General features: G+C 43.4%; 1 protein-coding gene across 3 annotated transcripts in view; it reads left to right on the forward strand.

Annotated features, from left to right (window-relative positions):
- The window catches only part of OSBPL5 (oxysterol binding protein like 5), a 184,237-nt gene that overhangs the window by 148,697 nt on the left and 12,739 nt on the right, over nt 1-22,801 (forward strand). For all 3 annotated transcript variants that reach the window (XM_037402494.1, XM_037402496.1, XM_037402497.1), the window contains 8 exons: nt 5,083-5,254; nt 10,394-10,613; nt 14,857-15,041; nt 16,462-16,543; nt 18,620-18,718; nt 19,624-19,720; nt 20,754-20,852; nt 22,143-22,240. In XM_037402494.1, the coding sequence (XP_037258391.1) occupies nt 5,083-5,254; nt 10,394-10,613; nt 14,857-15,041; nt 16,462-16,543; nt 18,620-18,718; nt 19,624-19,720; nt 20,754-20,852; nt 22,143-22,240 (1,052 nt within the window). The remainder of the gene's footprint in view (nt 1-5,082; nt 5,255-10,393; nt 10,614-14,856; nt 15,042-16,461; nt 16,544-18,619; nt 18,719-19,623; nt 19,721-20,753; nt 20,853-22,142; nt 22,241-22,801) is intronic.

A 22,801-nucleotide genomic window follows, 5' to 3' on the forward strand; every position in this document is an offset into this window, starting at 1 on the left:
TGGTTTTAGTAGTTCTGTGAAAAAAAAAGTTGGTGCGAGTGCATGCCTGCTCCTGTTCAGCCTTGCAGCCTCCAGGTTTCCTCATGGTGCCAGCAGTACGTGCAGACCCAGGAAGCATCCTACAGGGACCCATAGTGATTCCCGTTTGCACAGCTGTACTGCAGGAGTCGTCTCAAAGGACCACAAGGTGCTTTTCCAGCCTGCTGAGTCAGAAGACCTGGAGAAAGCATACAGAAGGTTTCAAAAAGTGTGGGATGCATGTTTGGCTTTGTTTTTACGAAATTGAGGCAACACACATCCTTTAGTAGCTTTTTCTTTCCCAAACCTTTGAAGAGGGAAGGAACTTTGGAACCCAGCTGTGTTTAACTGACTTTTCAAAGAGTTTACTTTTTCAAATTGTTGCTGATGACTGTTGTCATTTTATTGTAAACACATAAAACAGAAGAAAAGGGTTACAGGCCTACTGAGGGAAGACACCTCCATTTCTTTTTCTTTTTTTTTTTTTTTCTTTTATTTTTAATTGAGCGAAGCTGAATGATGTGCAGATGTGTTCTGCTGACATCCCACTTTCCCAGGCCGTCAGTGACATGCCAAATGCTGTGATCATCATTTGTTAAAGTGATGTAGGGAATGGATATTGAAACCAATGATCAGTGCAAGAGGAGAGGCTGCTGCTACAAAAGAGAGCTAGTGCTAGCACTAGCACTCCGGTAGGACATCTGCTTTTGGTGCTTCAGGAACAGCTTTGTCCAAGAGTCTCACTCTTTCCTCACTGTTGCTGGGGAGAGCCAAAGGTGGCTGGGCAACACACCCACCTGGCCAGTTCAGGTGCCAAAAGATGGGTGATGTGAAACCTCCTCCTTGTGTCAGCTGCCAGTACGAGCGACCTAGCTGGACTTGACTTCACATCTGAGTTGGGGACCTTCTGGGGTGGGGTGTCACTTCTCTCTGTTACTATCCTCAGTGAGAATTCTGTTGGCTTGGATAAAAGGCGGGTTTTGAATGTCTCCAGAGAAGGACTATTTTACTCTCTCCATCTTTCACCCTCCCTCAACAGCCCAGGTAAGAGCCAGAGCTTACTCTGTGGGCTGTCCCTTGGAAGTCAGTGACAAGATACTAAATACAATGAAGAAAGGGTCAAGCTCAGATATAACATTTGAAAAGGAACACTTAGTTCACAGCTCCCAAGCAGAAGGGGGTAATTGTGGCATACGAAGGCATGGACTCAGGTTGTGGTGCAACCAGAGACACTTTATTGTACAGAGAAGCTCATATTTATATTTATATCTCTGAGCACGGATACAAATTCCAGCTGTATGTACCGCCAGGCTCAGGGCAGAAACTATTCATGCAGTTACATAGCCATGTATCACTACAAGCGTGCAAACACCTTTTGACTACTAGATAAAACCTTGTTTATCTTTCTTACTTTCCTTCACAATACTCAGCTGTTCTCTCATCTCCTGCCAGATCAGACATTCTCCATCCTCCTCTCATACATCTCTCTTCAGACATTCTCTATCCAACTCTCCCACAGGTAATGCAGGTGGTTTAGAGACAGCGTGATCTCTGCAGAAATTGTCCAGAAGTGATCATTGTGGTCAACAGAGTAATAGATCATTTGATATAAGAAGAGCTTAAAAGCATATGGAGAGATTCTTCCATAAGCTGACAATATGCTCTTGGGTTTTCCTTCAGAATTTAAACATGTGCTTGTTTTAAGCTACAATTCGTGGGAAATTATAACGGATAATTGATTGCGGTATTTTACATTGCAGCTTGAAAAACCTCAAACCTTCTAAAAGAATACCGTTGTAACTCCTTCACAGCTCTTTTTTGCTGCCTTTATATGCGTCAAACCAGGCTGCCATGCCTGTCTGAAGGAACCCACATTTTGCATCCTTCTCTGATCTAATTACCTTGCATACAAAAACCCCTGACTTCAGTCAACCACACAAAATTAGAAAATGTGAGAATTAAGGTAACCATGAAGCCTGCATGCAGACTACCATGACTATAGATGACAGCCTTTAATTATGTGACCACACACTTTTTTCCCCTTCTGCAGTTCCTGAGGGAGTGAGTAGACTTGTTGAGTAAGCAATTAAGTAATCCAAATTCTAGCATTTTTGTATCATTTTCACAATAAAGAGTATCACTCAATAGCAAGATCACTCAAACGTAAAAACATTTTATTGAGGCCTTTAGGAAGGAAACAGGTTTATCTTGTGTGCAATCCCTGAAATTGAGAGCGTATAATTTTACGGTGTTATGCTGCAATTAACACGCCATTGACTTGGACAGAATGTAACCTTTTCATTCCCAGAGGAAATCCCATACTTTATGTCTGGTTTTGTGGCACGCACTTGTTCGGATTCACAGCACCACCTGATGGCTGAAGGCCCATTTCTTAGCTTGGGGATGCTGTGCATCCCTTGAATTCAGTTTCTGTTAGAAATGAAAACACTGATGCCATTTCTGTGTTCTGTGGGAGAGAAGTAATGCTGACTACTAACGTACAGCGAGTTTTATGCCTCTGCCTTGGAATAGATAAAAGTAATATTTAATTTTTTTTTTTTTTAATTTAGACTTCTTGAATAAGGTTTCAAAAAAGATTCAAGTTACTCTGAACACCTTCCAGTGAGTTATATAAAAAGATAAAAAGCCTAGATATGTTACGTAGAAATTTCCTCTGGTAATGTGGTGGACCCCAAGGGTCTGACCAAGCCTGTAAGCCCACGTTAGTGCCAGTGAGTGCTGGGAGGGGAGAGCTGCTGGCACCAGGGAGGGGTGTACTGCAGGGGCACAGGAAGGGAGACGGCTGAGGGAGACTTTGGGGTCACCCTTGTCTCCCTTGTTAGAAAGTGTAAACATAGCCAGCGAATTGCTGTAACCATCGTAAGAAAATGTCTTTCACACAACACGAGTGCTGAGGACGCTGAGGAGCTGACCTCCCTTCCCGCTCCAGAGTGCTCCTGCTGCTGCAAATCAAGCTGCCTATCAAAGCACCTGATTCTACAAGCCCACTGAATATAAAAGTACCTTGACATACGCAGCGTTTCCAGATGTCAGATCCTGCAGTCCTCCCTCTGCAGAACTGGAATAGAAAAGCAAAGGTAAAGAGAGAGCCGGAGGAGGTGAGCCTCAGCAGGGGTGTGCTCCCTTGTGTGGAACAGCCTGAAACAGGTTTCCATCTTGGATTTTGGGGGAGAAGGGATACGTAGGAGGAAGCGGATTTGTGCTTAGTGCAGCCACCAACTCTAACAGGTTATCCATGCAAATCCTCCACATGGCGAGAGGGGAATAAATCTCCGCGTGTAAAGCCTTAATGCAAGAATATTTCCTAAATACAAAATAGGTGAAATCAATTCCAACAGGCTTCAACCTTCCTAATCTTTTATTAACCATTATGTGTGGGTTTTATTGTTAACCCATAAGCTGGCGCTGAACAAATTTATGGGATGAAATTAGAGTAAATGACTGAGCTCTGTGGTGTTTGTGGCTCAGCGTTCAAGTGCAATTCTTCAAAGCTCTGGTATTTTTTCTCTCTCTGTTTTACTGCTTGCAGCTTTGTATCAAAGCAAGCACTGAAAGCTACTCAAATTTATAAACATTTCTTTATGTACATATGATCTGGATTTTTTTTTTTAACTCTCATTGATCATCTTACAGAGCCAAATTTCGGTCATATTGAAGTTGATGGGAATTCTGTCCCAAGAGAACAGCAGGATCCCCGTGAGATTTATGCATGTGCTTGATGCTAAGTGTGTGATAGAATTGAAAGTAATGGAAAGATTTCCCGAATGGGACCTAGGAATGAAAGTGGTCCAGGGAAAACCTGTTTGTAGCACTTGCCATTGCCAGAGCAAAATCTTTTTTTTTCTTCACTGCCTCTCAAGCACACTTCTAATTATTGCAAAATATATTCTGAGGAGTGTAATGAAGAGCTGCGTTTTACATGCTTGAAATTAGAGGATAACTCCCATGATACTTCAATTCTTGAATGTTCAGCCAATTTGCAGGTGTCTTGGCCTCATTAATGACTGCTCTACAGAAGCAGACTATTTTCAGGTGCTTCCAATACAGTGACTCCAGCATTGCAGTGGTTAGGCTTTAACACTAACACACAGCTTTGTAGTCTTGTATGGATCATTGCAAAAAGGGCCAAGGGTCGGTTTGGTTTCCCATGCTTCTTATTTGCTACCTGCCTGTGGGACTTACAGAGGCCTTAAAGAAATCCGGTGAGGCTGTGCATAGGAACTGCAGTTTGTCTTTTCTCTGTGCCATGCGTATAGCTTCTGGGATTTGCAAAGTAGACCCTTCAGGTAAAGATTTTTTTGTGGCAAGATAAGAAAAACTGAGATTCCATCCAGATTATCTGATGGGTGAAGCAGGGAGAAGGAATGGAGAAAAGGGAAAAATATACATAGAAAGAGGAAAAATAATCAGCCCGACAAGCAGCTCCCTCTAGTCTTAATCACTCTGGCAAGTATTGATCATCCTGACTCTTGTTTGGAGTGATTGTTATTGCAGCCCTACGCGCTGTGTGGGACCCCTGAGCCAGCTTGTAGTTCAGTGATCCCATGCTAAGGCAGGGGCCTCTCCTGTTAGTGCAGTGCCTCCGTATCTCCCTCCTGTTGGGTAGCGTGTGTGTGTGGTGGAAACGCCAAATGCTGAACGTGGTTTTGGGATGTATTACTTGCAGAGATAAGCTGCTAGGTGGTTTGAAAGCACCGCAGCACTTGTACGTGTTTCCTGCATGCTGAACAAAATCAGAAGGGGGCAAAAGGGGATGTGAACAGGTTGTGGGAGATGAGTGGAAGAGATGCTGTTAGGGAAGGGGGAGTTGGGGTGAGCTTCCCGCTGTATTACCCGTGCGGAAGTATATCACTCGTGCAGCCATGAAAGCATGCCATTTCTGGCAAGATGACCTAGGTATTATATATGAGAAATAGATTATTTTACACAGTCATTTCCTGAATTATAATGAGCTTTACTCCCAGGCCAGAAGCTTTTGAGAAGCAGTGCATGAATTGTCTTATTTACTCTCCTGTGCTTAAATAATTCATTTTGTTTTCACAGGCCGATGCTGGCTGGATGCTTTGGAACTTGCCCTGCGTTGCTCCAGCCTCTTCCGGCTCAGTGCCTCCAAGCAGGGAAAGGATGGAGAAATGAACGGCTCGAGCGATTCTGCACATGCCGGGCTCAGCCACCTCTTGCACACAAGCACTATCTCAGACCACGAGTTCTTCCAGTAAGATGGAGCTATTGCTTAATGCACAGAGTGGTGTTGCATGGCTCACACTTGGTCATTCTTTGAGCTTCAGCATAATCTAGCCAGAGTCCAGTAAGGAAACCTGTTTAAAAAAACGGCCTCTGTGTTCTCCTGCTGCATCTGTCACTAATGTATGGGCTTGGTGCACGTGAGGTTTATTGCCACCTAATGCTTGAGTGCACAGACCGGGGGGAACCTCAGCTGTGTTTGTGTGTACATAAACAACTTTCTTCTGTCCCCTGCTTGGGCCAAAACGCTGCCCAGAGGTGCTGGTGTGAAAAATGGCTTGCCTGGGTAAAGCTTGCAGAATCGAGCTGCTGGAGTAGCCCTGTAGTTACACAGATGCAGCCATTAACGATGTCTGTCTGTCGACTAGCACATATGGCTTCAAGTCTGATCTATTTTTTTAATAATGTTTTCTAATAATACTGTGTCATAGTCAGCAGAGTGCACACACTGCATCCTTAGTTTTATAATTACTTTCTTTCTCTACAGGGGTTTTGAGTGGTTTCCAATTTCTTCTTTGATACACCAGATAAGATTTTACAAACGGGGGGAAAAAAGTCCCCACAGCCTTCTTTCTATTCATATTTCTAGTATTGCTGCAGCATTGTGGAACAGCTCACATCAAAGCATTAAAAAAACTAGGCCTTACCTATTGCTTATAGCTAAACAGGCAACTCCAGAAATCCCTTTGGTATAGACACTTGGCCCTTGGAGCGGGACCTGGGAGATGTAGTGTCTATTTCTAGTTCTGCCGATACAAATTTGACTCTTGGGCCTCACAGAAATGCACTGTCGTTTACACAGTTTTTAGGGTATCAGTTCTTGCAATCTGCAAAGATGATGCCTTGCACAGTGGAACCTCACCTTTAAGTGGTTTTCTTAGGCTCTGTTATAACAACAGCGGAGATCTGAGTCCTCTTCAGGGTGTCGAGGTATCTCTGGTTCCATTTTAGTCTGCCCTTTGCTCTGAAAGCCACTGGTACTCCCAGCATGTGTTCTCCAGTCCTGAGTTTGAGGAAAAGCTTTAATGAAGAGTAATGGGAGAAGAGAAGGAAATCTGATGTGTTACCAGGGCATGTGCCCTAGTACTTGTGCAAATACTTCTGTTGTTCTTGGGCTTTTTCGATAACACTTTACTTTCTTATTTCTTTCTGCCTAAGAGAGAGTCTCTTAGGACTGTGCTCGCTGTGATAATGAATCCAGGAGTGCAGTGGACTTGTTTTTCAGCTAATGGATATATGTGTACAGAAGTCCAATATTAAAATGGAGCCTGTGGCACTGAGAACATTCAGGCAGACTCATGGCTACTGTAAGGAAGTGTAGTTAAAACTGTATTAGTATTCTTCAAACTGTGATGCTAAATGACACTTAAACGATGCCTCTGTTTCACCTCTTAGTTATTCAGCCCTAAAAACCCTGTTGGATGATGGGGCTCAGCAGCAGCACACGTGGCAGAGTTCTCAGAGTACCCACAACTGGAACCAGATGTTTCTGACAGGCTGTTTTTAGCGGAGTCTGGTTCAGGCTGCGTGTTTAGCATCTGGTCTTCTGGACAATACACTCTCCTTTACGAGTCCTGCCACTGGTTTTAATGAATATCCAGACTTTCCCCAGTGCTTCAAGCCCGGGGGATTCTGATGGTTGCGGGAACAGGGGGGTGACTTGCTGTTGTTCCTGGATGAATAAAGAACAGTTAAACAAGAGAGAATGCAAAACCAAACTGTGTGTGCTGAGTAAAGGGGTTTGGGTTTGCCACTGACAGTGGCTTTCTCATAGGGATTTAATCATTCTAATTAAATGCCTTCCCTACAGGGAATCTTACCAACCAAATTGGCACGCTGTTGTCAGAGGGGCAGTTAATTACATTTAACTCTGTCTTCAAATTAGCCAAACTACTTTGTCAAGAAAAGAAAAAGAGAGATGATGAATATTATAGGGAGAACAAACCCCAAGGAAATTGGCAAAGGCAAATCATCCGTTGAGCCAAAGTTGCATTTGTCTGCTGGCTGCTTTGCTCCTTCCGTGGGAAAGGAATCAAGATTATACAGTGATTTTAAAATCCATGTCTTCAGTTGCATATAAAAATGAGAGGGAGAGAACTGTGCAAGTGAATTGAAGGCTAAACTACTGTGTAAATCTGTGATTTTAGCTAAGAGGCCTTCAGGGCACCAGGCACTCTTCTTTTTAATATGAAGTTGTATTTCTTGTGAATTCCATGTCTTATCTCTAGCAACGCTGAGAATCTGGCTGGTTTACTTGTTTGACAAGAGCCAAAGGCTTTTTTGTGCTTTGTGTGGAAGAGTGGTATTAAACCCCCAAAAGTTTTGACTTTTATCAATGACCGAAAGGTCATTGACTGCAGTTTCCAGGAATGCCCCTTGGGCATAAAGCACTGGTGTAAGAGCTCCAGTATGCTGAGGCAGTAAATTAGCTCTGAAAAATGCCAAGTTACTCATGTTCAGAGTGGAAATCCAGTGTTGACTTCCAGCATAGTCATTCCCTCCCAGCTTTTCAAGCCTGGTCCAAATCCCATTGGAAGCCCTTGGGAAATCTTTACATTGATTTTAGTTCAAGCTCATAGTGTGGCTTTTGTTTTTAGCATATCGTACGTATTCAGTGGTGGTTCTGTTTGGAGGGGTAGAAGAACCTGGCTCCACTTCAACATCTCAAGTTTGTTCCTCAGAATGAGGAACATCTGTTTTCCCTTTGGTTGCCCAGAGTGGCTCCTTGGCTCTGGATGTGTTAAGTCTTGCCTTGTCTGTGGCTGGTGAGTAATCAGTGCACAGCTGAGTGGGATTTCTTGCGAGTTTAATTCCCTCTTGGACTAAATCTGAAATCCTTAAAAAATAATGGGGGGGGAGCTGAGAAAACTTAAGAAAAGAGTAATTTGCTCCACTGCAACTTCAGATATTTCCCAAATGTGACACAGCTGACACGAAAAAACACTTGCTCTTCTTACAAATGTGAAATAGAAACAAGTGCCGCTTCTCAGCCATGAACCATAAGCCTTATAGTGAACTGTTCTTTCAAGCATTTTCACCCGATTGAGAAAACTTTCACTAGGTAAGGGAGCAAGCAACCGCAGACAAACACTCATGTATTTAGCAGATCTTTGAAAAATTAAGAAATAAATCAGGTATTTAAATGGTCACCAACTGATAACTAATAACTTCCTGGACCTACCATCCAGGAAGTATCTGTAATGAGGAATCATGGGATAATCTCTTCTAGACAGCTCTCTCCTCAACTTTTTTTCTCCTTTGTTATCTTAAACTCATGGACGTGCTATACTCTACACTTCCAGTGGATCTGGTTATCTATCAGTCACTACACTTGCTGGTTGCTAGCTAAAGAAAAGAAGCAACATCCTAGCACTAGAACGATGAGGGCACGTAACGTCTAATAGCACATTCTTAGTGCTGGAGTATAGTGTTGATTCTATGGTTTATGATCTTAGGTTTATTTTACAGTAAAATGATATATCATAAAACCTTGTAGTTTATATATATACACACACAGACACACATAGACGTATATGCATACATATATAAATGGAGTTAAAAGAAAGTTTTTCTAAAGGCACAGAAAGCTGTAGACAACACTTTCAAAAGAACTCTAGAAACTGAGCTTCTCCAGAAACTGAGCTGTGACTGTCAGAATGTGGCTTGCTTGGCATGTTAAAAATCATGAGCTTATTTCAGTGCATAGTTGCAAGTTGAGATCTTCTGAAAACCTGCTACCAGTTCTGTGTTCTGACTCCTCTGTTGTGTTGGGTTTTTTTGGTTTTTTTTTATTCTGGCTCTAACTAGCAGTGCCTAATTATCTTTTTTAAAAAAGAGAGAACAAGGGATGGGAACTTTCAGCATTAATCTATAATCAAAGTTGAAACATATCCAGAATAGCCTGAGAAAAGGCCGATCATGGAGAGACTTCAGGCTTGATGGACCATTCTCCTGTTCTGAGGAGAGAAACCTTGCTCTGAGAGGGAGGCGGACTATGGGAAGTAGCAAAACTCTTCCACGACCCAGGGCCTGTTTATATCCCCTAAAGCTCCTTGAATAGCTGGAAATCTTTTCTTACTGCTCTATGCAAGAGCAATTTTGCATGAGAACTTGGGTAAGACATTTTCAGAGGAAGGTCAAGCTGAGAAGGTCAGCACCTGAGAGCTGGGGTAGGCCATGAAAGAGGCAGCGTGTGTGTGAAGACATGTTTTGTAGGGAGCACTGAAGCCCATGCCAAATATCACTTGAAAAAATGGGCATTTAATGAATACTTTTCAGCATCTGACCTCTGGCCCATCTAATCATGTTTGCCATCTGTCGTACTAACTGCATCTGCTTTTTCAACTGGAGATGCTGTAGGCTACTTGAGAGAGAATTTTTGGCTTTCTCCTCATTCTCTAAAGCGTGGATCCCTGAGCATGAAGCTTGCTACACCTTCCATGCTTTCCCTTGGATGCTGTTATAATCTAGTATTCTTCTTACGTGTTATTGTCCAGTCCATACTTTCAACTCAGTTCTTCCACAAAGCATTGTCTGGGGGAAGCACATTCCCCAGGTTCGGTTGGGGCGTTGTGTGTGTGTGAAAATACTTGCTTCTGTTGATTTTTAAATTTGCCTTTACTAGTGTAGGGCCAACTTAGGACCACCATCTGTTGAAATAAAGTAGCAGTAGCACTGAAAATAAAATGTATTCCATAATGTCATATTTTTCCCATATGCTACAGTGCACTGATTTGCTTCTGTAAGGGGAAAAATCTCTCCTGATTGACACTTCAGCTCTTTAACCAGCAGTGTACAGTTCTGTGTGTGTTTGTATCCCTCCGGGGTGTGGGCTCCTGTCCAGAGCCAGGGGCAATTTTGCATAAGGGTGGGTAAGTAGAGCTGTGTGGCACATTTTGCAAAGTGCAGTTTGGAGGGGAGAATTTTGATGAAAAATATCTCAGTGTTTCCGCGGTAAAAACCCTGCTATTCAGGAAGTCGATGTCTTATACTCTCCTGGGATGTATGCCCCATTTTGAATCCTGGAGGTTGTTTTTACCTTATCTAAAAGGCCCTAAGTAATCTGGTTTCATAAATCAAATTGAAGCAAGTAATGAACTGTGTGTTGCAGTTTGAATGAATCAGCCCTGGAGAACCACCACCACCTGGAAAATGATGCTTTTTCAGACAAGTCAGAGAGAGACAATGTAGAAGAGTCGGAGAATGAAACCCATGAGAACAGTCGGAAGACAAATGAAAGCGAGAGCGATCAGTCAGAAGTCCATGGAGAGGTCTCTCCAGGAAGGAAAGGGACAACTTACATTGAACAGATCTATGAGGAATTTGGGGAGGTAACAGAAAAAAAAAATTTAATCGCTGCCTGTTTCTGTTAAAATGTCTCTGTTCATAGTATTTGTCATGCAGCCTTGTAGACGCACGGCAGTTAAGAACTAGCTTTGTGAGTTTTGGTGTTTTACAGATAAAGCAATGCACAGCTTTCTGCTAAATTACGTTGAATTATCATGTGCTCTAATAATTATGCATTATGAACAGCAGCTCCGCTACTGTTTTCCTGCATCAGCAACTGCTTTAACCAGTTATTGCATTAAAGAGCTACAGAGCATTGGCACAGTGCTTTGTGGAGCCAGTGCGGGGGAATTACTATTCTGGGCTTGTGTCCTGACCGATTAGGGTGCTCAGTCCTTCTGTGATGCAAAATATGATACTTTCCTTTTTTCATTATGCATGGAACATCCTTTTTCTGTGACCTAATGGAGCATTTGAGCCACTTGATTCCGAAATGACAGTTTCCTGTAGGAAAGCCATTTCTCATGTCATTTAACAGCAGGAGGATGCGTTTCTGTTCCGTATATATAAGAGCCTTTGTTAGCTGGATGTCACTGTGACACCACTGAGGAAGGCAGTGCTGGAGAGCTGGGGGAACCAAGTGTGTTGAGTGAGACTCAGTCTGGGCAGGCAGCGGAGGAGCTCTGCTCCCACGCTGGGAGGGCTCTGAGCACTCCCTTGCCTGTTGCTTCGAACAAGGAAGCTGAAGTCTTGTTGGTGCTTCAAAGAAAACCACTTTGCTAGAAAGCTGTTCCTGAGAATCACAGAACCATTTAGGCTGGAAAAGAGTTTTAAGTTCGAGTCCAGCCGAAAACCCAGCACTGCCAAGTCCACCACTAAACCGTGTCCCTAAGCACCAGGTTTACACCACACGGCTTTTAAATACCTCCAGGGACAGTGATGCAGCCAGGGCTCTGGGCAGCCTGTTCCAGCGCTTGACCACCCTTTCAGTGAAGAAGTTTTTCCTGATATCCAGTCTAAACCTCCCCTGACACAACTTGAGGCTGCTTCCTCTCATCCTATCACTTGTTGCTTGGGAGAAGAGACAGACTCCACTTGCCTACAACCCCCTTTCAGGCAGCTGTAGAGGGCAATAAGGTCCCCCCTGAGCCCCCTCCTCTCCAGGCTGAACACCCCCAGTGCCCTCAGCCACTTCTCGTAGGACTTGTGCTCCAGCCCCTTCACCAGCCTCTTATGCTCCTCTTTCCATGTTTTCCTGAAAGTGTACTACTAATATTGAGAAAACAAGTATAGTTAAACGTAATTTTTGTAATTATAATAAATTTTATAATTGTACTAATTACACTCCGTGTTTCACTGAGTGATAACTTAAAACACTGAGAGTGGTTAGGTGTCCCACACACAGATTGTATTACTCCTGCTTATTTCTCCACAGACTGCTTATAGCAGGACAGCCTACATGAGAGGCCACAAAAGAATGTCTCTGCCGTATCACCTTGCAGAGGTACAGGAGTTCAGTTTTGCCTCCTCCTTTCCACAACTCACCCACCCCCAAGCGCAGCAGTTTGTGGTCTGGAGCCACCAGTCCAGGTAGCATATGTCTGCTGCCATTTCAGATGTCAGGTGTGAGGTGCAAGCCCCTGCTGTAGAAATGGTTCGTGCAAAGAGAACTGTTGCCTACAGAGATAAAAAGGTACCAGCTCCTTTTTTTGAGTATCTCTTCCCTCACATCCCACCCCAGACACACAGCAAATGGTAACTGGGTCCCAACAGGGGATTCTGAATGTAGCTAAGCAACAGCAAAATGAATTTCTATCAGCTGCTTATTCTGAAATTACCTTTTGCCACATGACAAATTTGTCTTAAAGTGTTGGTACGGCAGGCTGATACTTCGGTGTCTGAATGAACAGGCAGCACTGATGTCTGTATGTGGGTGGGTGAGAGTGAGAGATTTCTGCAGTTTTACGTAAAATAAAAAAACAATGCAGTACAAACCAAACGGAAAGGACTAAATTTCTGCTGTAGAGTGACACTTCGTGTAGGGTAAAATAAGGCTAATGGTAGTGTGGCTGATCAGGCAGAGGTAGCATCCAGTGGGCTTTCTAAAGAATTGCAATTTAGCCTTGACACCATTAGGTGTTTTATTAGATTTCTGTCATTGACCCAGAGATGGGGCTGTCATCACCTGGGACACACAGGTAGGACTGTGGTTGGGTCTTATCCCATCGGTGACTGTAACGTAAGGAAAAGTAGGTTGTATCGCCGCGATTGAGAGACGGGACGCAGCTTGATGCAAGCAAAATGTAACTTTAATTAGCCTAACAACATGATTATATACACACAAGCAATTGTTACATCTTATTCTGATCGGTTCAAAAAACTTGCTTATTCTGTAACTGTGGAAACTCGCGTGAAGATCTCACGCTAGCTATTTAGCAATTCAGCAATAAAAACAACGTCTGCAGTTCTTAAACCACGTCCTTGAGCAATCTGACAAACCGACCGCCTTATTCCTTGTATAGTCTCAACTTGATGATTAGTCCCTGTTTCTATACCCTTCAGTAATTTTTCATGTCCCTTATCACCAGGGCTTGTGACCCACAAGCTCGAGCACATTCCTTTCAACTAACTGATTGTTACTTGGGGTCCTGCTTCCCAGGCCCCCTCCTGCGTTGTATGCAATGATATGGTTTGCTATCAGCAACAGGTAGAGGTGTATCGAGGTAAACACATGCAAGTAATAACATCGGCTGTCATCTTAAACTGAAACTGCTGCCTCTCAGTCTGCGTGTAGGGTTCAGATTTGGCATGACAAAGGTCACAGATGCAAACTGTCACTGTTAAATTTTCAGTTTGGCTTGGAAAGCTCGTTTGAAAGCTCTGCACCGGTATGCATTTGAAAGGTCTGTGCATGTGCATCTGATGTTCCAGCTTTGCCTTGTTTGCAGTAGGAATGTGAAGGCAGAGATAGGTGTCAGAATGACTTTGAGATTGTAAAAGTTGGTCTAGAATATAAAAAAGATACCTCCTCAGTAGATAGGTTAATAACAAAAAACCAAACATTTTTCCCAAGCTTTTAGTTTTAGCAGGTTATAAAAAGCATTATTGAGGGTGATGTATTTTAGGGGAAAGCAAACCAGAAACAACTTGAAGTTGTTCTTGTCCTCCTGCACCACCTTCTCCCTCCCTTTTCATTCATCCCTTCTGCAAGGATTCATTCTGAGTAAGACTTTGTACACCAGTTTCAACATGGCATTAATTTGTATTGCCAATACATGTGCACTTGAGAATCTAGATTAATAATGAAAGTTCTGACAGACCCGTATGTATTGCAAGCCCTAGCTGACGCTGTGGTATTATATTCTTTAATGGTTTCCATTTCTTCTTGGAGATTCAAGCTGTGTATTGCATCAGACTGTCACAAGAAGAATGGCATGATAACGGAAAAGCAATGAAATGAAAAGAGCTTTGTTGTTCCTCAGTCTGAAATTCCCCTCAGCCTGCAAGCTAGACTTAGTGTGTTTCTGCATGACTAGTGGAAGGGCTGATTGGGAGCCAAAAAGGTTATGCTGGGAATGCTCGGGTGGTGAAACTGAAAGCACAACATAATCCCTGGCTTTTTTACCGTTACCTGCACTTCTGCTGCAAAGGGCACCGAGCAGGGTTGGGGGGTGCTGTGGGTATCGGTGCATGTCGGCTGGCAGTGGGGCCTTTACCGTACTTGCACTACCAGTTTGTCTTATTTTGGACTTGGAGGACTGCTTCCATTTTTTGTTTACTCATTTATCTCCTAATTTTTTCTACACATATCGTAATGTAATAATGTAGTAAAGGCTGTAAATCTTACAGTCTCTCATTTGCTGAGAATGGGACTGAGAGGAGCTTCTTGTATACATCCCACCAGGCTGCAGTGATGCTGTAACAGCCATGAGCGTGTCCACACCTCCTGAGAGACTGCGGTGCAGGGTCCTCTTGGTTCATGTTGGTCCCGGTTGGCCCATCGCAGTCCTGAGGTGTGTGGAGGCAATGGCTGAGGGAAGGCACAGCAGAGGCACGCTCCCTGCCTCATGCCAGCTCTCACGGAGGCCCGGGGCTTTCTGTACCACTCGCTTTAGTGCTCTGGGGATTCACTTCTGAGACAGCTGATGTCTCCGCAGTGGTGTAGCTGAGCGTTCACCCTTGTGCCAGGGCCAGGTGTGCCTGGGTGAGCTTGGACCCTGCAGGTAAACACACCTGCAAGAAATGGTTTTCCTGTTTCTGCTCTGAGCTTCCCTTTTCCCATTGTAGACAGGTGAATCGTCTCAAACGGAGACTGTCTCTGAGGAGAACAAAAGCCTGATGTGGATCCTGCTGAAGCAGCTGCGGCCCGGCATGGACCTGTCACGGGTGGTGCTGCCCACCTTCATCCTGGAGCCACGCTCATTCCTTAACAAACTCTCTGATTACTACTACCACGCTGACCTGCTTTCCCAGTAAGCAGCGTGCAGAGTGTGCCCAGCATGGGCGCTTCCCTTACATTTCTGAAAATGTATGACTTGAAAATGTTAGCTTGGTGCTGGCTGGGATGTGTTTGTGTGCTTGAAAGGCTCCCAAATAATACCCAGGCTGCTGGATTCAATGTAAATTAAGCCAGGTGCCAGCTGCAGTGACCTTTTAAAGATGGACTGCTGCCAGTGAGGAGCGAGGAAAACAGTTAAACTCCAGACAGAACTACCTTGGCACATGCACATGTTTGCCAGCATTGGCTGGAACTGATGGGGGTTCAGCTCATGCCTTTGAGCATCTCGCAACAGAGCTGTGCCACCTTCTGGCATAGCTGTGTACAGAGGGGAGTAGGACAGAGAGCAGACAGAATTGTCAGGCACTTCTGCCGCCAAAGGAAATACAGTTATGTTGGTTGATAAACAAGTAAGAAACAACTTTTTAACGTGCATTTGATGAGCAAGACCTGCTGGGACCAGCAGAACAGAAGACAGAAAATGTTATCCTTGCGAATAAGACCAGCCTTCTCAATGAGATATGCCCACTATATTTCAAAACCAGTGTGTGCAATATTCCAATAGCAGCACTAGTTACTCACGTTTATTCCACTGCCTCTGGGTAATTTCAGAATCATGGCATTTTCAAGCCTTGTTTGTCATATTTGTAACGTCTGAAGTTAAGGAAATGTTTCTCCTCAGTGCTGAGGTCTAAGAACACTTCAAGAGGTTTGGGGGGGTTTGTTAAACCTCTCTGTGGTATGGATGATCCTTCTAAATGGATTTTGCAAGAACTTATCCAGGTTGTTTTCCAAATACAACTGAATGGTTGGAAATACCAGGAACCAGGAAGTATGTGTTTACTTCCCGCTTCGTCTATGGATGGGGAGGGGTTGGACGAGATGACCTTGAGAAGTCCCTTCCAACCTAAATAACTGTATGAAATCTCAAAGTACTGAAAGAGGCCATGTAGCACATCAGCTTAAAGATCTTTAAGAGAGAAACAAAGAAAAAGAGAAATAGAATTGTCTTTTATTGTGATGGCATTAGTATTACTGGTTTTATGACTCACACTGTACTGTTAGCTGTAACTAAATGCTAGCGTAAGTGGCAGTCCCACGTTAATATACTTGAATATCCAATCAAACTTGATACACTCCAGAAATTTTGTTAGGCTTTTTGCAGGAGTGCACAGTATGGGGTGCCACTTCCAAGAGTTTATGTGTGTGTTGTATGATGTACATTACAAAAAAAAATTATTTCTGCTGGCAGACACCTTTTTCACTGGTAGAAGCACAGAATTTACTTCCCTTTAGTAGTGGGGAAATACTATTTAAATTAGTGTTATTATACTGGTATGAAATGAATGTGAAGTGTGAACAGTATGAAGAGCATTTTATGTTCTGTCCTGCAGGGCCGTCCTTGAAGATGATCCATACAGTCGAATGAAGCAAGTTTTGCGGTGGTATCTGTCCGGCTTCTATAAGAAGCCAAAGGTAAAAGAATGCGTGAAGTTGGGGTCGTTGCGGTGTCACATTAACAAGGGGCGTTTCCTCGAACCCTTTACAGTGGGTCAGCCTGTCAGTTTCCCAAGAAAGACGAGACCCTCGTGTGTGACCAGCCCGTCTCCCACCTGCGTTTTGACAGCCCCCTGTGTCGGGGAGGTGATTCAACCAACCTATCCGGGGACCCCCGCTAACAGCGTCGCTGAGTCACATCCCTTATAACAGCTGCTCAGGTCTCTGGAGACTTACTCAAAATGAACTTCAGCTGAAGATTTTTATTATACAAAGTACAAGTTTGTGACAGAGTAAGGTTCAAAGATTGCGGGTGATAATACACCGACAGCAAAACAAGCTTGAAGCAATACATTTAATAACAGCTAGCATGAGTTAGTCACAGAATAAAGTCCTTGCCCAGTAGGCATCCCTTTAGGAAAGAAGATGGGTTTAGCCCATCGGCTGATCCCAGAAGTTATCATGGAGTCTTCCCTGACTTCTCCCCTCATTTGTACACTTTTTGTACTTCATAGTACATTGCATATTCATTTATCATACACAGGACAGGTTAAAAGTTTCTCGCTTCCAATGTTAATTAGCATGCGCCTCAGACAGCACTGCTGAAGTTCTTCACTAACTCCGCGTGCTCTCCAAGCAGGGGTTTGCCCTCTTTTGAGGGGGCTATTTGAGTCAGAGGTCACAATCTCCCACTACCACAATTACCTTTGTCCTACTTTCAGCTACGTTTCTGTGGATGTATGGGGCTCGTGACACCTTACCAACTTGTCAGCTGGAGCTTACAGCTTTAGGGGGTGGGTCAGCTTGACCTACCTTTGTGACACTAAATCAGTGTGGCATTTTTGGAGTTTAGACAACAGTTCCTCGCCCGCCCCCCCCCCCCCCCCCCTTTAGATTTCAGTTCAGGACCAGTCCATTTTCTTTACATTTAGGTGGAGCTTGAGCGGCTCTAGTCATACATATTTTTGTTACTGATTGGTATCATGTACCCAGCGAGATGTAGTAGTACCTTGGAGGCAGGTAACGCTGGGATGGAGGTGTGTGTTAGTATTAACAATGAGATTATTTCATCTGAGGAAAGTAATTTTGCTCAACGACCAGCTCAGCAGCAGACATTAACTCATATATTCTTTATGTGATAACTGCTATGCAGTTTATGAGACCATCAGGTCCCCCTTCCTGCAGGGAGCACAGCAGAGCCTGGCCATGGGGTCTCCACTCCGCTCCCCCCTCTGTTACTCCTGTCAGCAGGTGCTGAGATTGCAGGGTTTGTTGCTTAGGGAGCCACGGTCAAGTAGATTCCATGCACACCAACCAGCCTGAAAGCAATATTCGTTTTACCCTAAAGAGCTTTCTGTAGTACTACGCTTCTGTTAGGTCCCAGTTTTCTCTAATTCCTTCCCCAAAGTAATTTTCCCACAAACGGGCATTGAAACCTGCTATGGTTTTGTATTTCTTTATTGCCTGTCCTTTGAAACTTTACCTCTTCTATTGTTCAGAAGACTTTGACCATTACTTTTAAAACTGAAGTTGCGTTTGGTTTCAGAGTAGATACTGAGTGCAAAATAAGTGTTGATCAACCTCAGAGCCTTTGCACTGGGCAGTTAGAAGGCAAAACTAGTCATCAGCAAGTAACATGTCGTCAGCAAGTAACATGTCATCAGCAAGCAGCATGTTCTCAGAGACAGGATTTGTCCCTTTGCTGAAGGCGGATCTCCTTTCTCTTTTCAGGCATGTTAGTACCAAAGTGCCATGTTTCTACATCAGGACGCACCTGCTGCATATAGTAGCAGAAATAATAAAGTCTGATCATCTTGTAAAGCTTTGATCAGACAGTATCAAAGATCAAGTTGTTGAGAATAGCAGATGAATCCATGGCTCAGATTAAAAGGTTAGATTAGGAGGGTATAGTAACTAGTTCTTCATTTTTTATTCTTGTGATTGACTTAGTTTAAAACATCAGGGAGGAAATTGTGGTGTTGTTTTGTGGCCATCTCTGTAGAGTTGGATCACAAGTCTTCGTTTGTAGCAGGTTTTGATTACTTTGTTTTTCAGGGAATAAAAAAGCCATACAACCCTATTCTGGGAGAGACATTTCGCTGCTGTTGGTTTCATCCTCAGACAAACAGCCACACATTTTACATAGCAGAACAGGTAAGTTGCTTTATTTGGATGCTGAGGTGTTGCAAACAGCAGCCTGCTTGCACCTCTGTGCATAGTAACATGCTCCTTGTCTCACCTAAGAGAGGAACTTGGGAGTTTTGTGTAAACATCCAGAGTGGGACATGGGGTCAACTAGCTGCTGATGGGTTTTTTTCTTAGATTTACAGAGGTTATGTGAGCTTGGTGGGCATTCAAGATTATAAAAGCAGGTCTCCCGTATTTTCTTATTGTTAATAGAATGTGGTTTGTGTTGCCTCTGTCAAAAGGGGCATAAAACACATGACCAAATCCTACCTTACTTTATTTCTAAACTTTCTATAATGATTTTAATAGGAATAAATTCAGGGCTGGTCTCTGTGTCTTTGGGGATAAATGAAGGGCAGAACTCACAAGTAAACTGGCCTGAAAAAATTTAGTTTGAGATTTACAGTGTTAATAAAGGGATCTGAGGACCACGTGGACTTTGGTACAGGGGCTCCCCCTTTCACATACTTTTTTCCCCTATGTAATCAGAGAATTTTTGTCTTGTTTTATTTTATTTTGGCCACTACATCCATTCTGTGGAGGTTATTCAGATGCTGCCAAAAAGTTCTGCACTGACTTTTATTGTGTTGAAAATCTGACACTGTACTTGTTGGCCTAAAGTGATTTCAAACGCACAAGGACAAGAAAATACGGGGTAGGGGAGAAAGTTTACATATAGAATGGTCTTGCATATAATGTTCCCGTCTTTAACACTGAGGTTAATGGTACAGATGGGGCTTAGAGGACTCAGCTCAGTCCTGTGGCCTCTTTCCCTAGAGCGTGTGTAGCGCTGTGTGAGGCTGTGTATGTACCCCCTGCTCGGCTCAGCCTGTAAGACTGCTGTAAATGACCTCTGCCTGTTTTTCTTCTAGGTCTCCCATCATCCGCCAGTGTCGGCTTTTCATGTCAGCAACAGGAAGGACGGGTTCTGCATTACTGGCAGCATTCTAGCTAGGTCTAAGTTTTATGGTAAGGCATTAAGCCTAGACATCTTTCAGGTAACATCGTGGCATTGGTTTTGGTTGGTTTTTCAATCGCTCCTGAATATGTCAAGGGTTAGGAACAAAGAAATGCTTAAGAGATCTATCACCAGGGCACCCTAATTCCTTGTCTTGGCTCTGCTGGGTTTTCCCCATTTCCACCATTTCACTGATGTTACAAAAAACCAAACAACAAACCCAAACCAACCAACCAACCAAATAAAAAAACCCAGCAAATCCAGCCAACTAAACAGAAAAAGGGAGAGCTTTAAAAACCTGGTTTTCAGAAAGCAAAGGTTCATGAGAACGTATGGGCAATTGGTTGTCTTTTTGCATGTGCTCACAGATGAGTCACTTCATAGCTGTCTGGTCATCCAACTGACTTTTGCAAAAGTCTTTGTATAAGTGTAACCATTTATCTGGCTCCCAGATTTCTGAGAGTTGAACCAGAGAGCTTCAGAATGTCCTCGTATCTTTTCAACTCAGTGGAGGCCACCCAACTGTAAGCTCTGAAACCATGTTGCTATTTGAAATATTTCTTTGTTTAGAATAACACCTCTCAAGCGCTATCCTGTATTTTTTTATTACAGTAATGTATTACTGTACATGTAAATGTATTTGCTGAAACACTTGGGAATTGTCATTACTGTCCTGGCAATTTTATTCATTGTTTGGGATCATACACGAATAGAAAAGTTGTGAGAACAGAAGGACCTGAAAAACTTCCAAGCACTGGAACTGCTTTCTGCCTCCCACTAACGACTTACTTAGTATACTACCCTTTCTGCAACAGGGGCTGAATGCCAGAGCGAATACGAGCTGTACAGCAGAGAGTTTATTAGAACTGCCTGCCTCCAACAGTAAATGATTTGCAGGGTCCTGAATTGTTAGCATTTTGTATCTCTTCTTTCATTAGTGACCTACATTTAAATGGAAATGTTTTTCTAAGGTAGGATGAGTGACCACGTAAAACATGCTTTTTTTAATATTTGTTCTTTTGTATTTGTTCTTTTAAATTCCAGGTAACTCACTTTCTGCACTGTTGGATGGGAAAGCAAAGCTGATGTTTCTAAACAGGGGGGAAGATTATATAATTACCATGCCATACGCCCACTGTAAAGGTAAGTGATGGCTGTTCAAATAGGAAGCAAACAGAAAGAATAATATAATGATATCTTACTGACTAGTTTTGCACTGGCTCTCTTCTTCCCACTGGAATACCTGGTGCTGCAGGGACTGGTAATTCCAGGGAGCCGTTGCTCCACATGAGTCATAGTGGTCAGGAGAGAACTGATAATCCTCACTGAAGTCTTTCTGATTTGTCTGTGCAGAGCTGAGGACAGAATTAGTAGGCCCATCTAAGTTGGTTTTAACACAACGTAGAAACGAAAAAGTACTATGTGTATACACTGCAGATAAAGTGAAGTTGGAAAGAGTAAGAGTACATTTCTGAGCTTCTGAAGATAAAAAGCTTTTCTAAAGTTAACATGGAAATTGTTTAATATATTTTTGGGGGGTTTGAGAATAATGGAAATTCCTGACTTCTGACTTTTTTGTTACTCTAATCGTGATACTCATCAGTGTATGAGCTGCCTCAGTGAGGCTGATGCCTGTTACCCTGTAGCTTTGCTCTGTTGAGCTGAATATGAACTGAGGCCAGGAGATGGCTGCTGATTCGTGGCTGAAACTTTGCATTTCTCCTTAGAAAGCAAAGTGTTGGTGGCGTTTCAAGCACAGTGATAAAATCACTCCTGCAGCAGTTTGATCCAATTTGGGGTTTTGAATATTTTTTTGTTTTGACATGTTGACCTCTAAGCTAATATTTATGGAGGGTCTAGCTACCTGAAAACTGTAACTTCTGTAAATCATACCCTCCGTGAACTATTCCTGTGCTTAGGTCTTTTTTTTTTTTTTTTTTGGTCAGTTTTTCTTTTTCTGCAAATGACCTTTTTAGAAAAAGATAAGCGTGTGTATAAAGGAGTCCCCTGCATGACTGCTAGTCTCTCAGATTCTGCTGAATCCTCTTACAGCTTCTCTCTGCCTCATGCACCCTGTGAGAAGTGACTGGGTCTGTTTAAGCACTAGTATAAATGAGGTTGCTGGGCACGACTTTCCTTATTTTTCCTTTCCGGCTTTCAGCTTGCCACAGATGTACTGTCAGCACCTGTGAGTCAAGCTGTTTCCTAGTTGGTGTAATAAATATGGCATATAGACTAGGGAGGATTCTTCATGCTTATATTAAAGAGCCATTTCCTAGAAACTTTGGTTTCTGTGTTTTCAAAACTGTAAGCCAAGCAGCAAATTTCACAGCATGTCAGTGAGAACCAGCTTGAGTTGAGAAAGCAGATTGCTTCCACTGGGACCTCTCTTAAATCTCTTACCCCCCCCCACCCCCCCCACCCCCTTTTCAGGACTTTTATATGGTACCATGACAATGGAGCTTGGAGGGAAAGTTACCATCAACTGTGAGAAAACTAACCACAGGGCAGAACTGGAATTCAAACTAAAGGTGAGAGACATTGTGGCCCCCGTTTTGAATGCGTCTCAGGCTTGCCCCTCCACTCCAGGCAAGTGTGACCATACATACCAGATCATTTTCGTACCAGCAATGTATGCATGCACCAGGGGGTGGCCTGCCTGGGGAGGAGGCATCATCCTGCCGCCAGTTCTGCCTGGTGCAACTTGATTTGAACCCAGGGAGCCTGAGCTTTACACAGGACTTGTTCACAGCCAGCTAGCTGGCTGCTGGCCAAACTGTTCTGAATGTTTGGCAATGCCAGTGCGGCTTCTGTTTAGAAAGGTACAATTAGGGGTTTTTTTTTGCAAAATACAGCAGGGTGTACAAACTACTGTGAGGCAAGTTAGGACGTGGATCTGCAGTGTAGCTCTCCAGCAGCCATCACATGTGTACTCTTACCTTTGCAGGTATTACAATGAACTACACGTACCTTGTGTTTCTCAACTGTGCCTGGATGGCCCGGTGAGAGCCCATTTCTAGGCAGACAGTTTTGAGTAGCTGTCACCCTGATGCGCTACACTGTCATTGCCTTGTACTGACTTTTTCATGTAG

The sequence above is a fragment of the Falco rusticolus genome, chromosome 10 (genome assembly GCF_015220075.1).
Source record: "Falco rusticolus isolate bFalRus1 chromosome 10, bFalRus1.pri, whole genome shotgun sequence".
Lineage (NCBI taxonomy): Eukaryota > Metazoa > Chordata > Aves > Falconiformes > Falconidae > Falco > Falco rusticolus.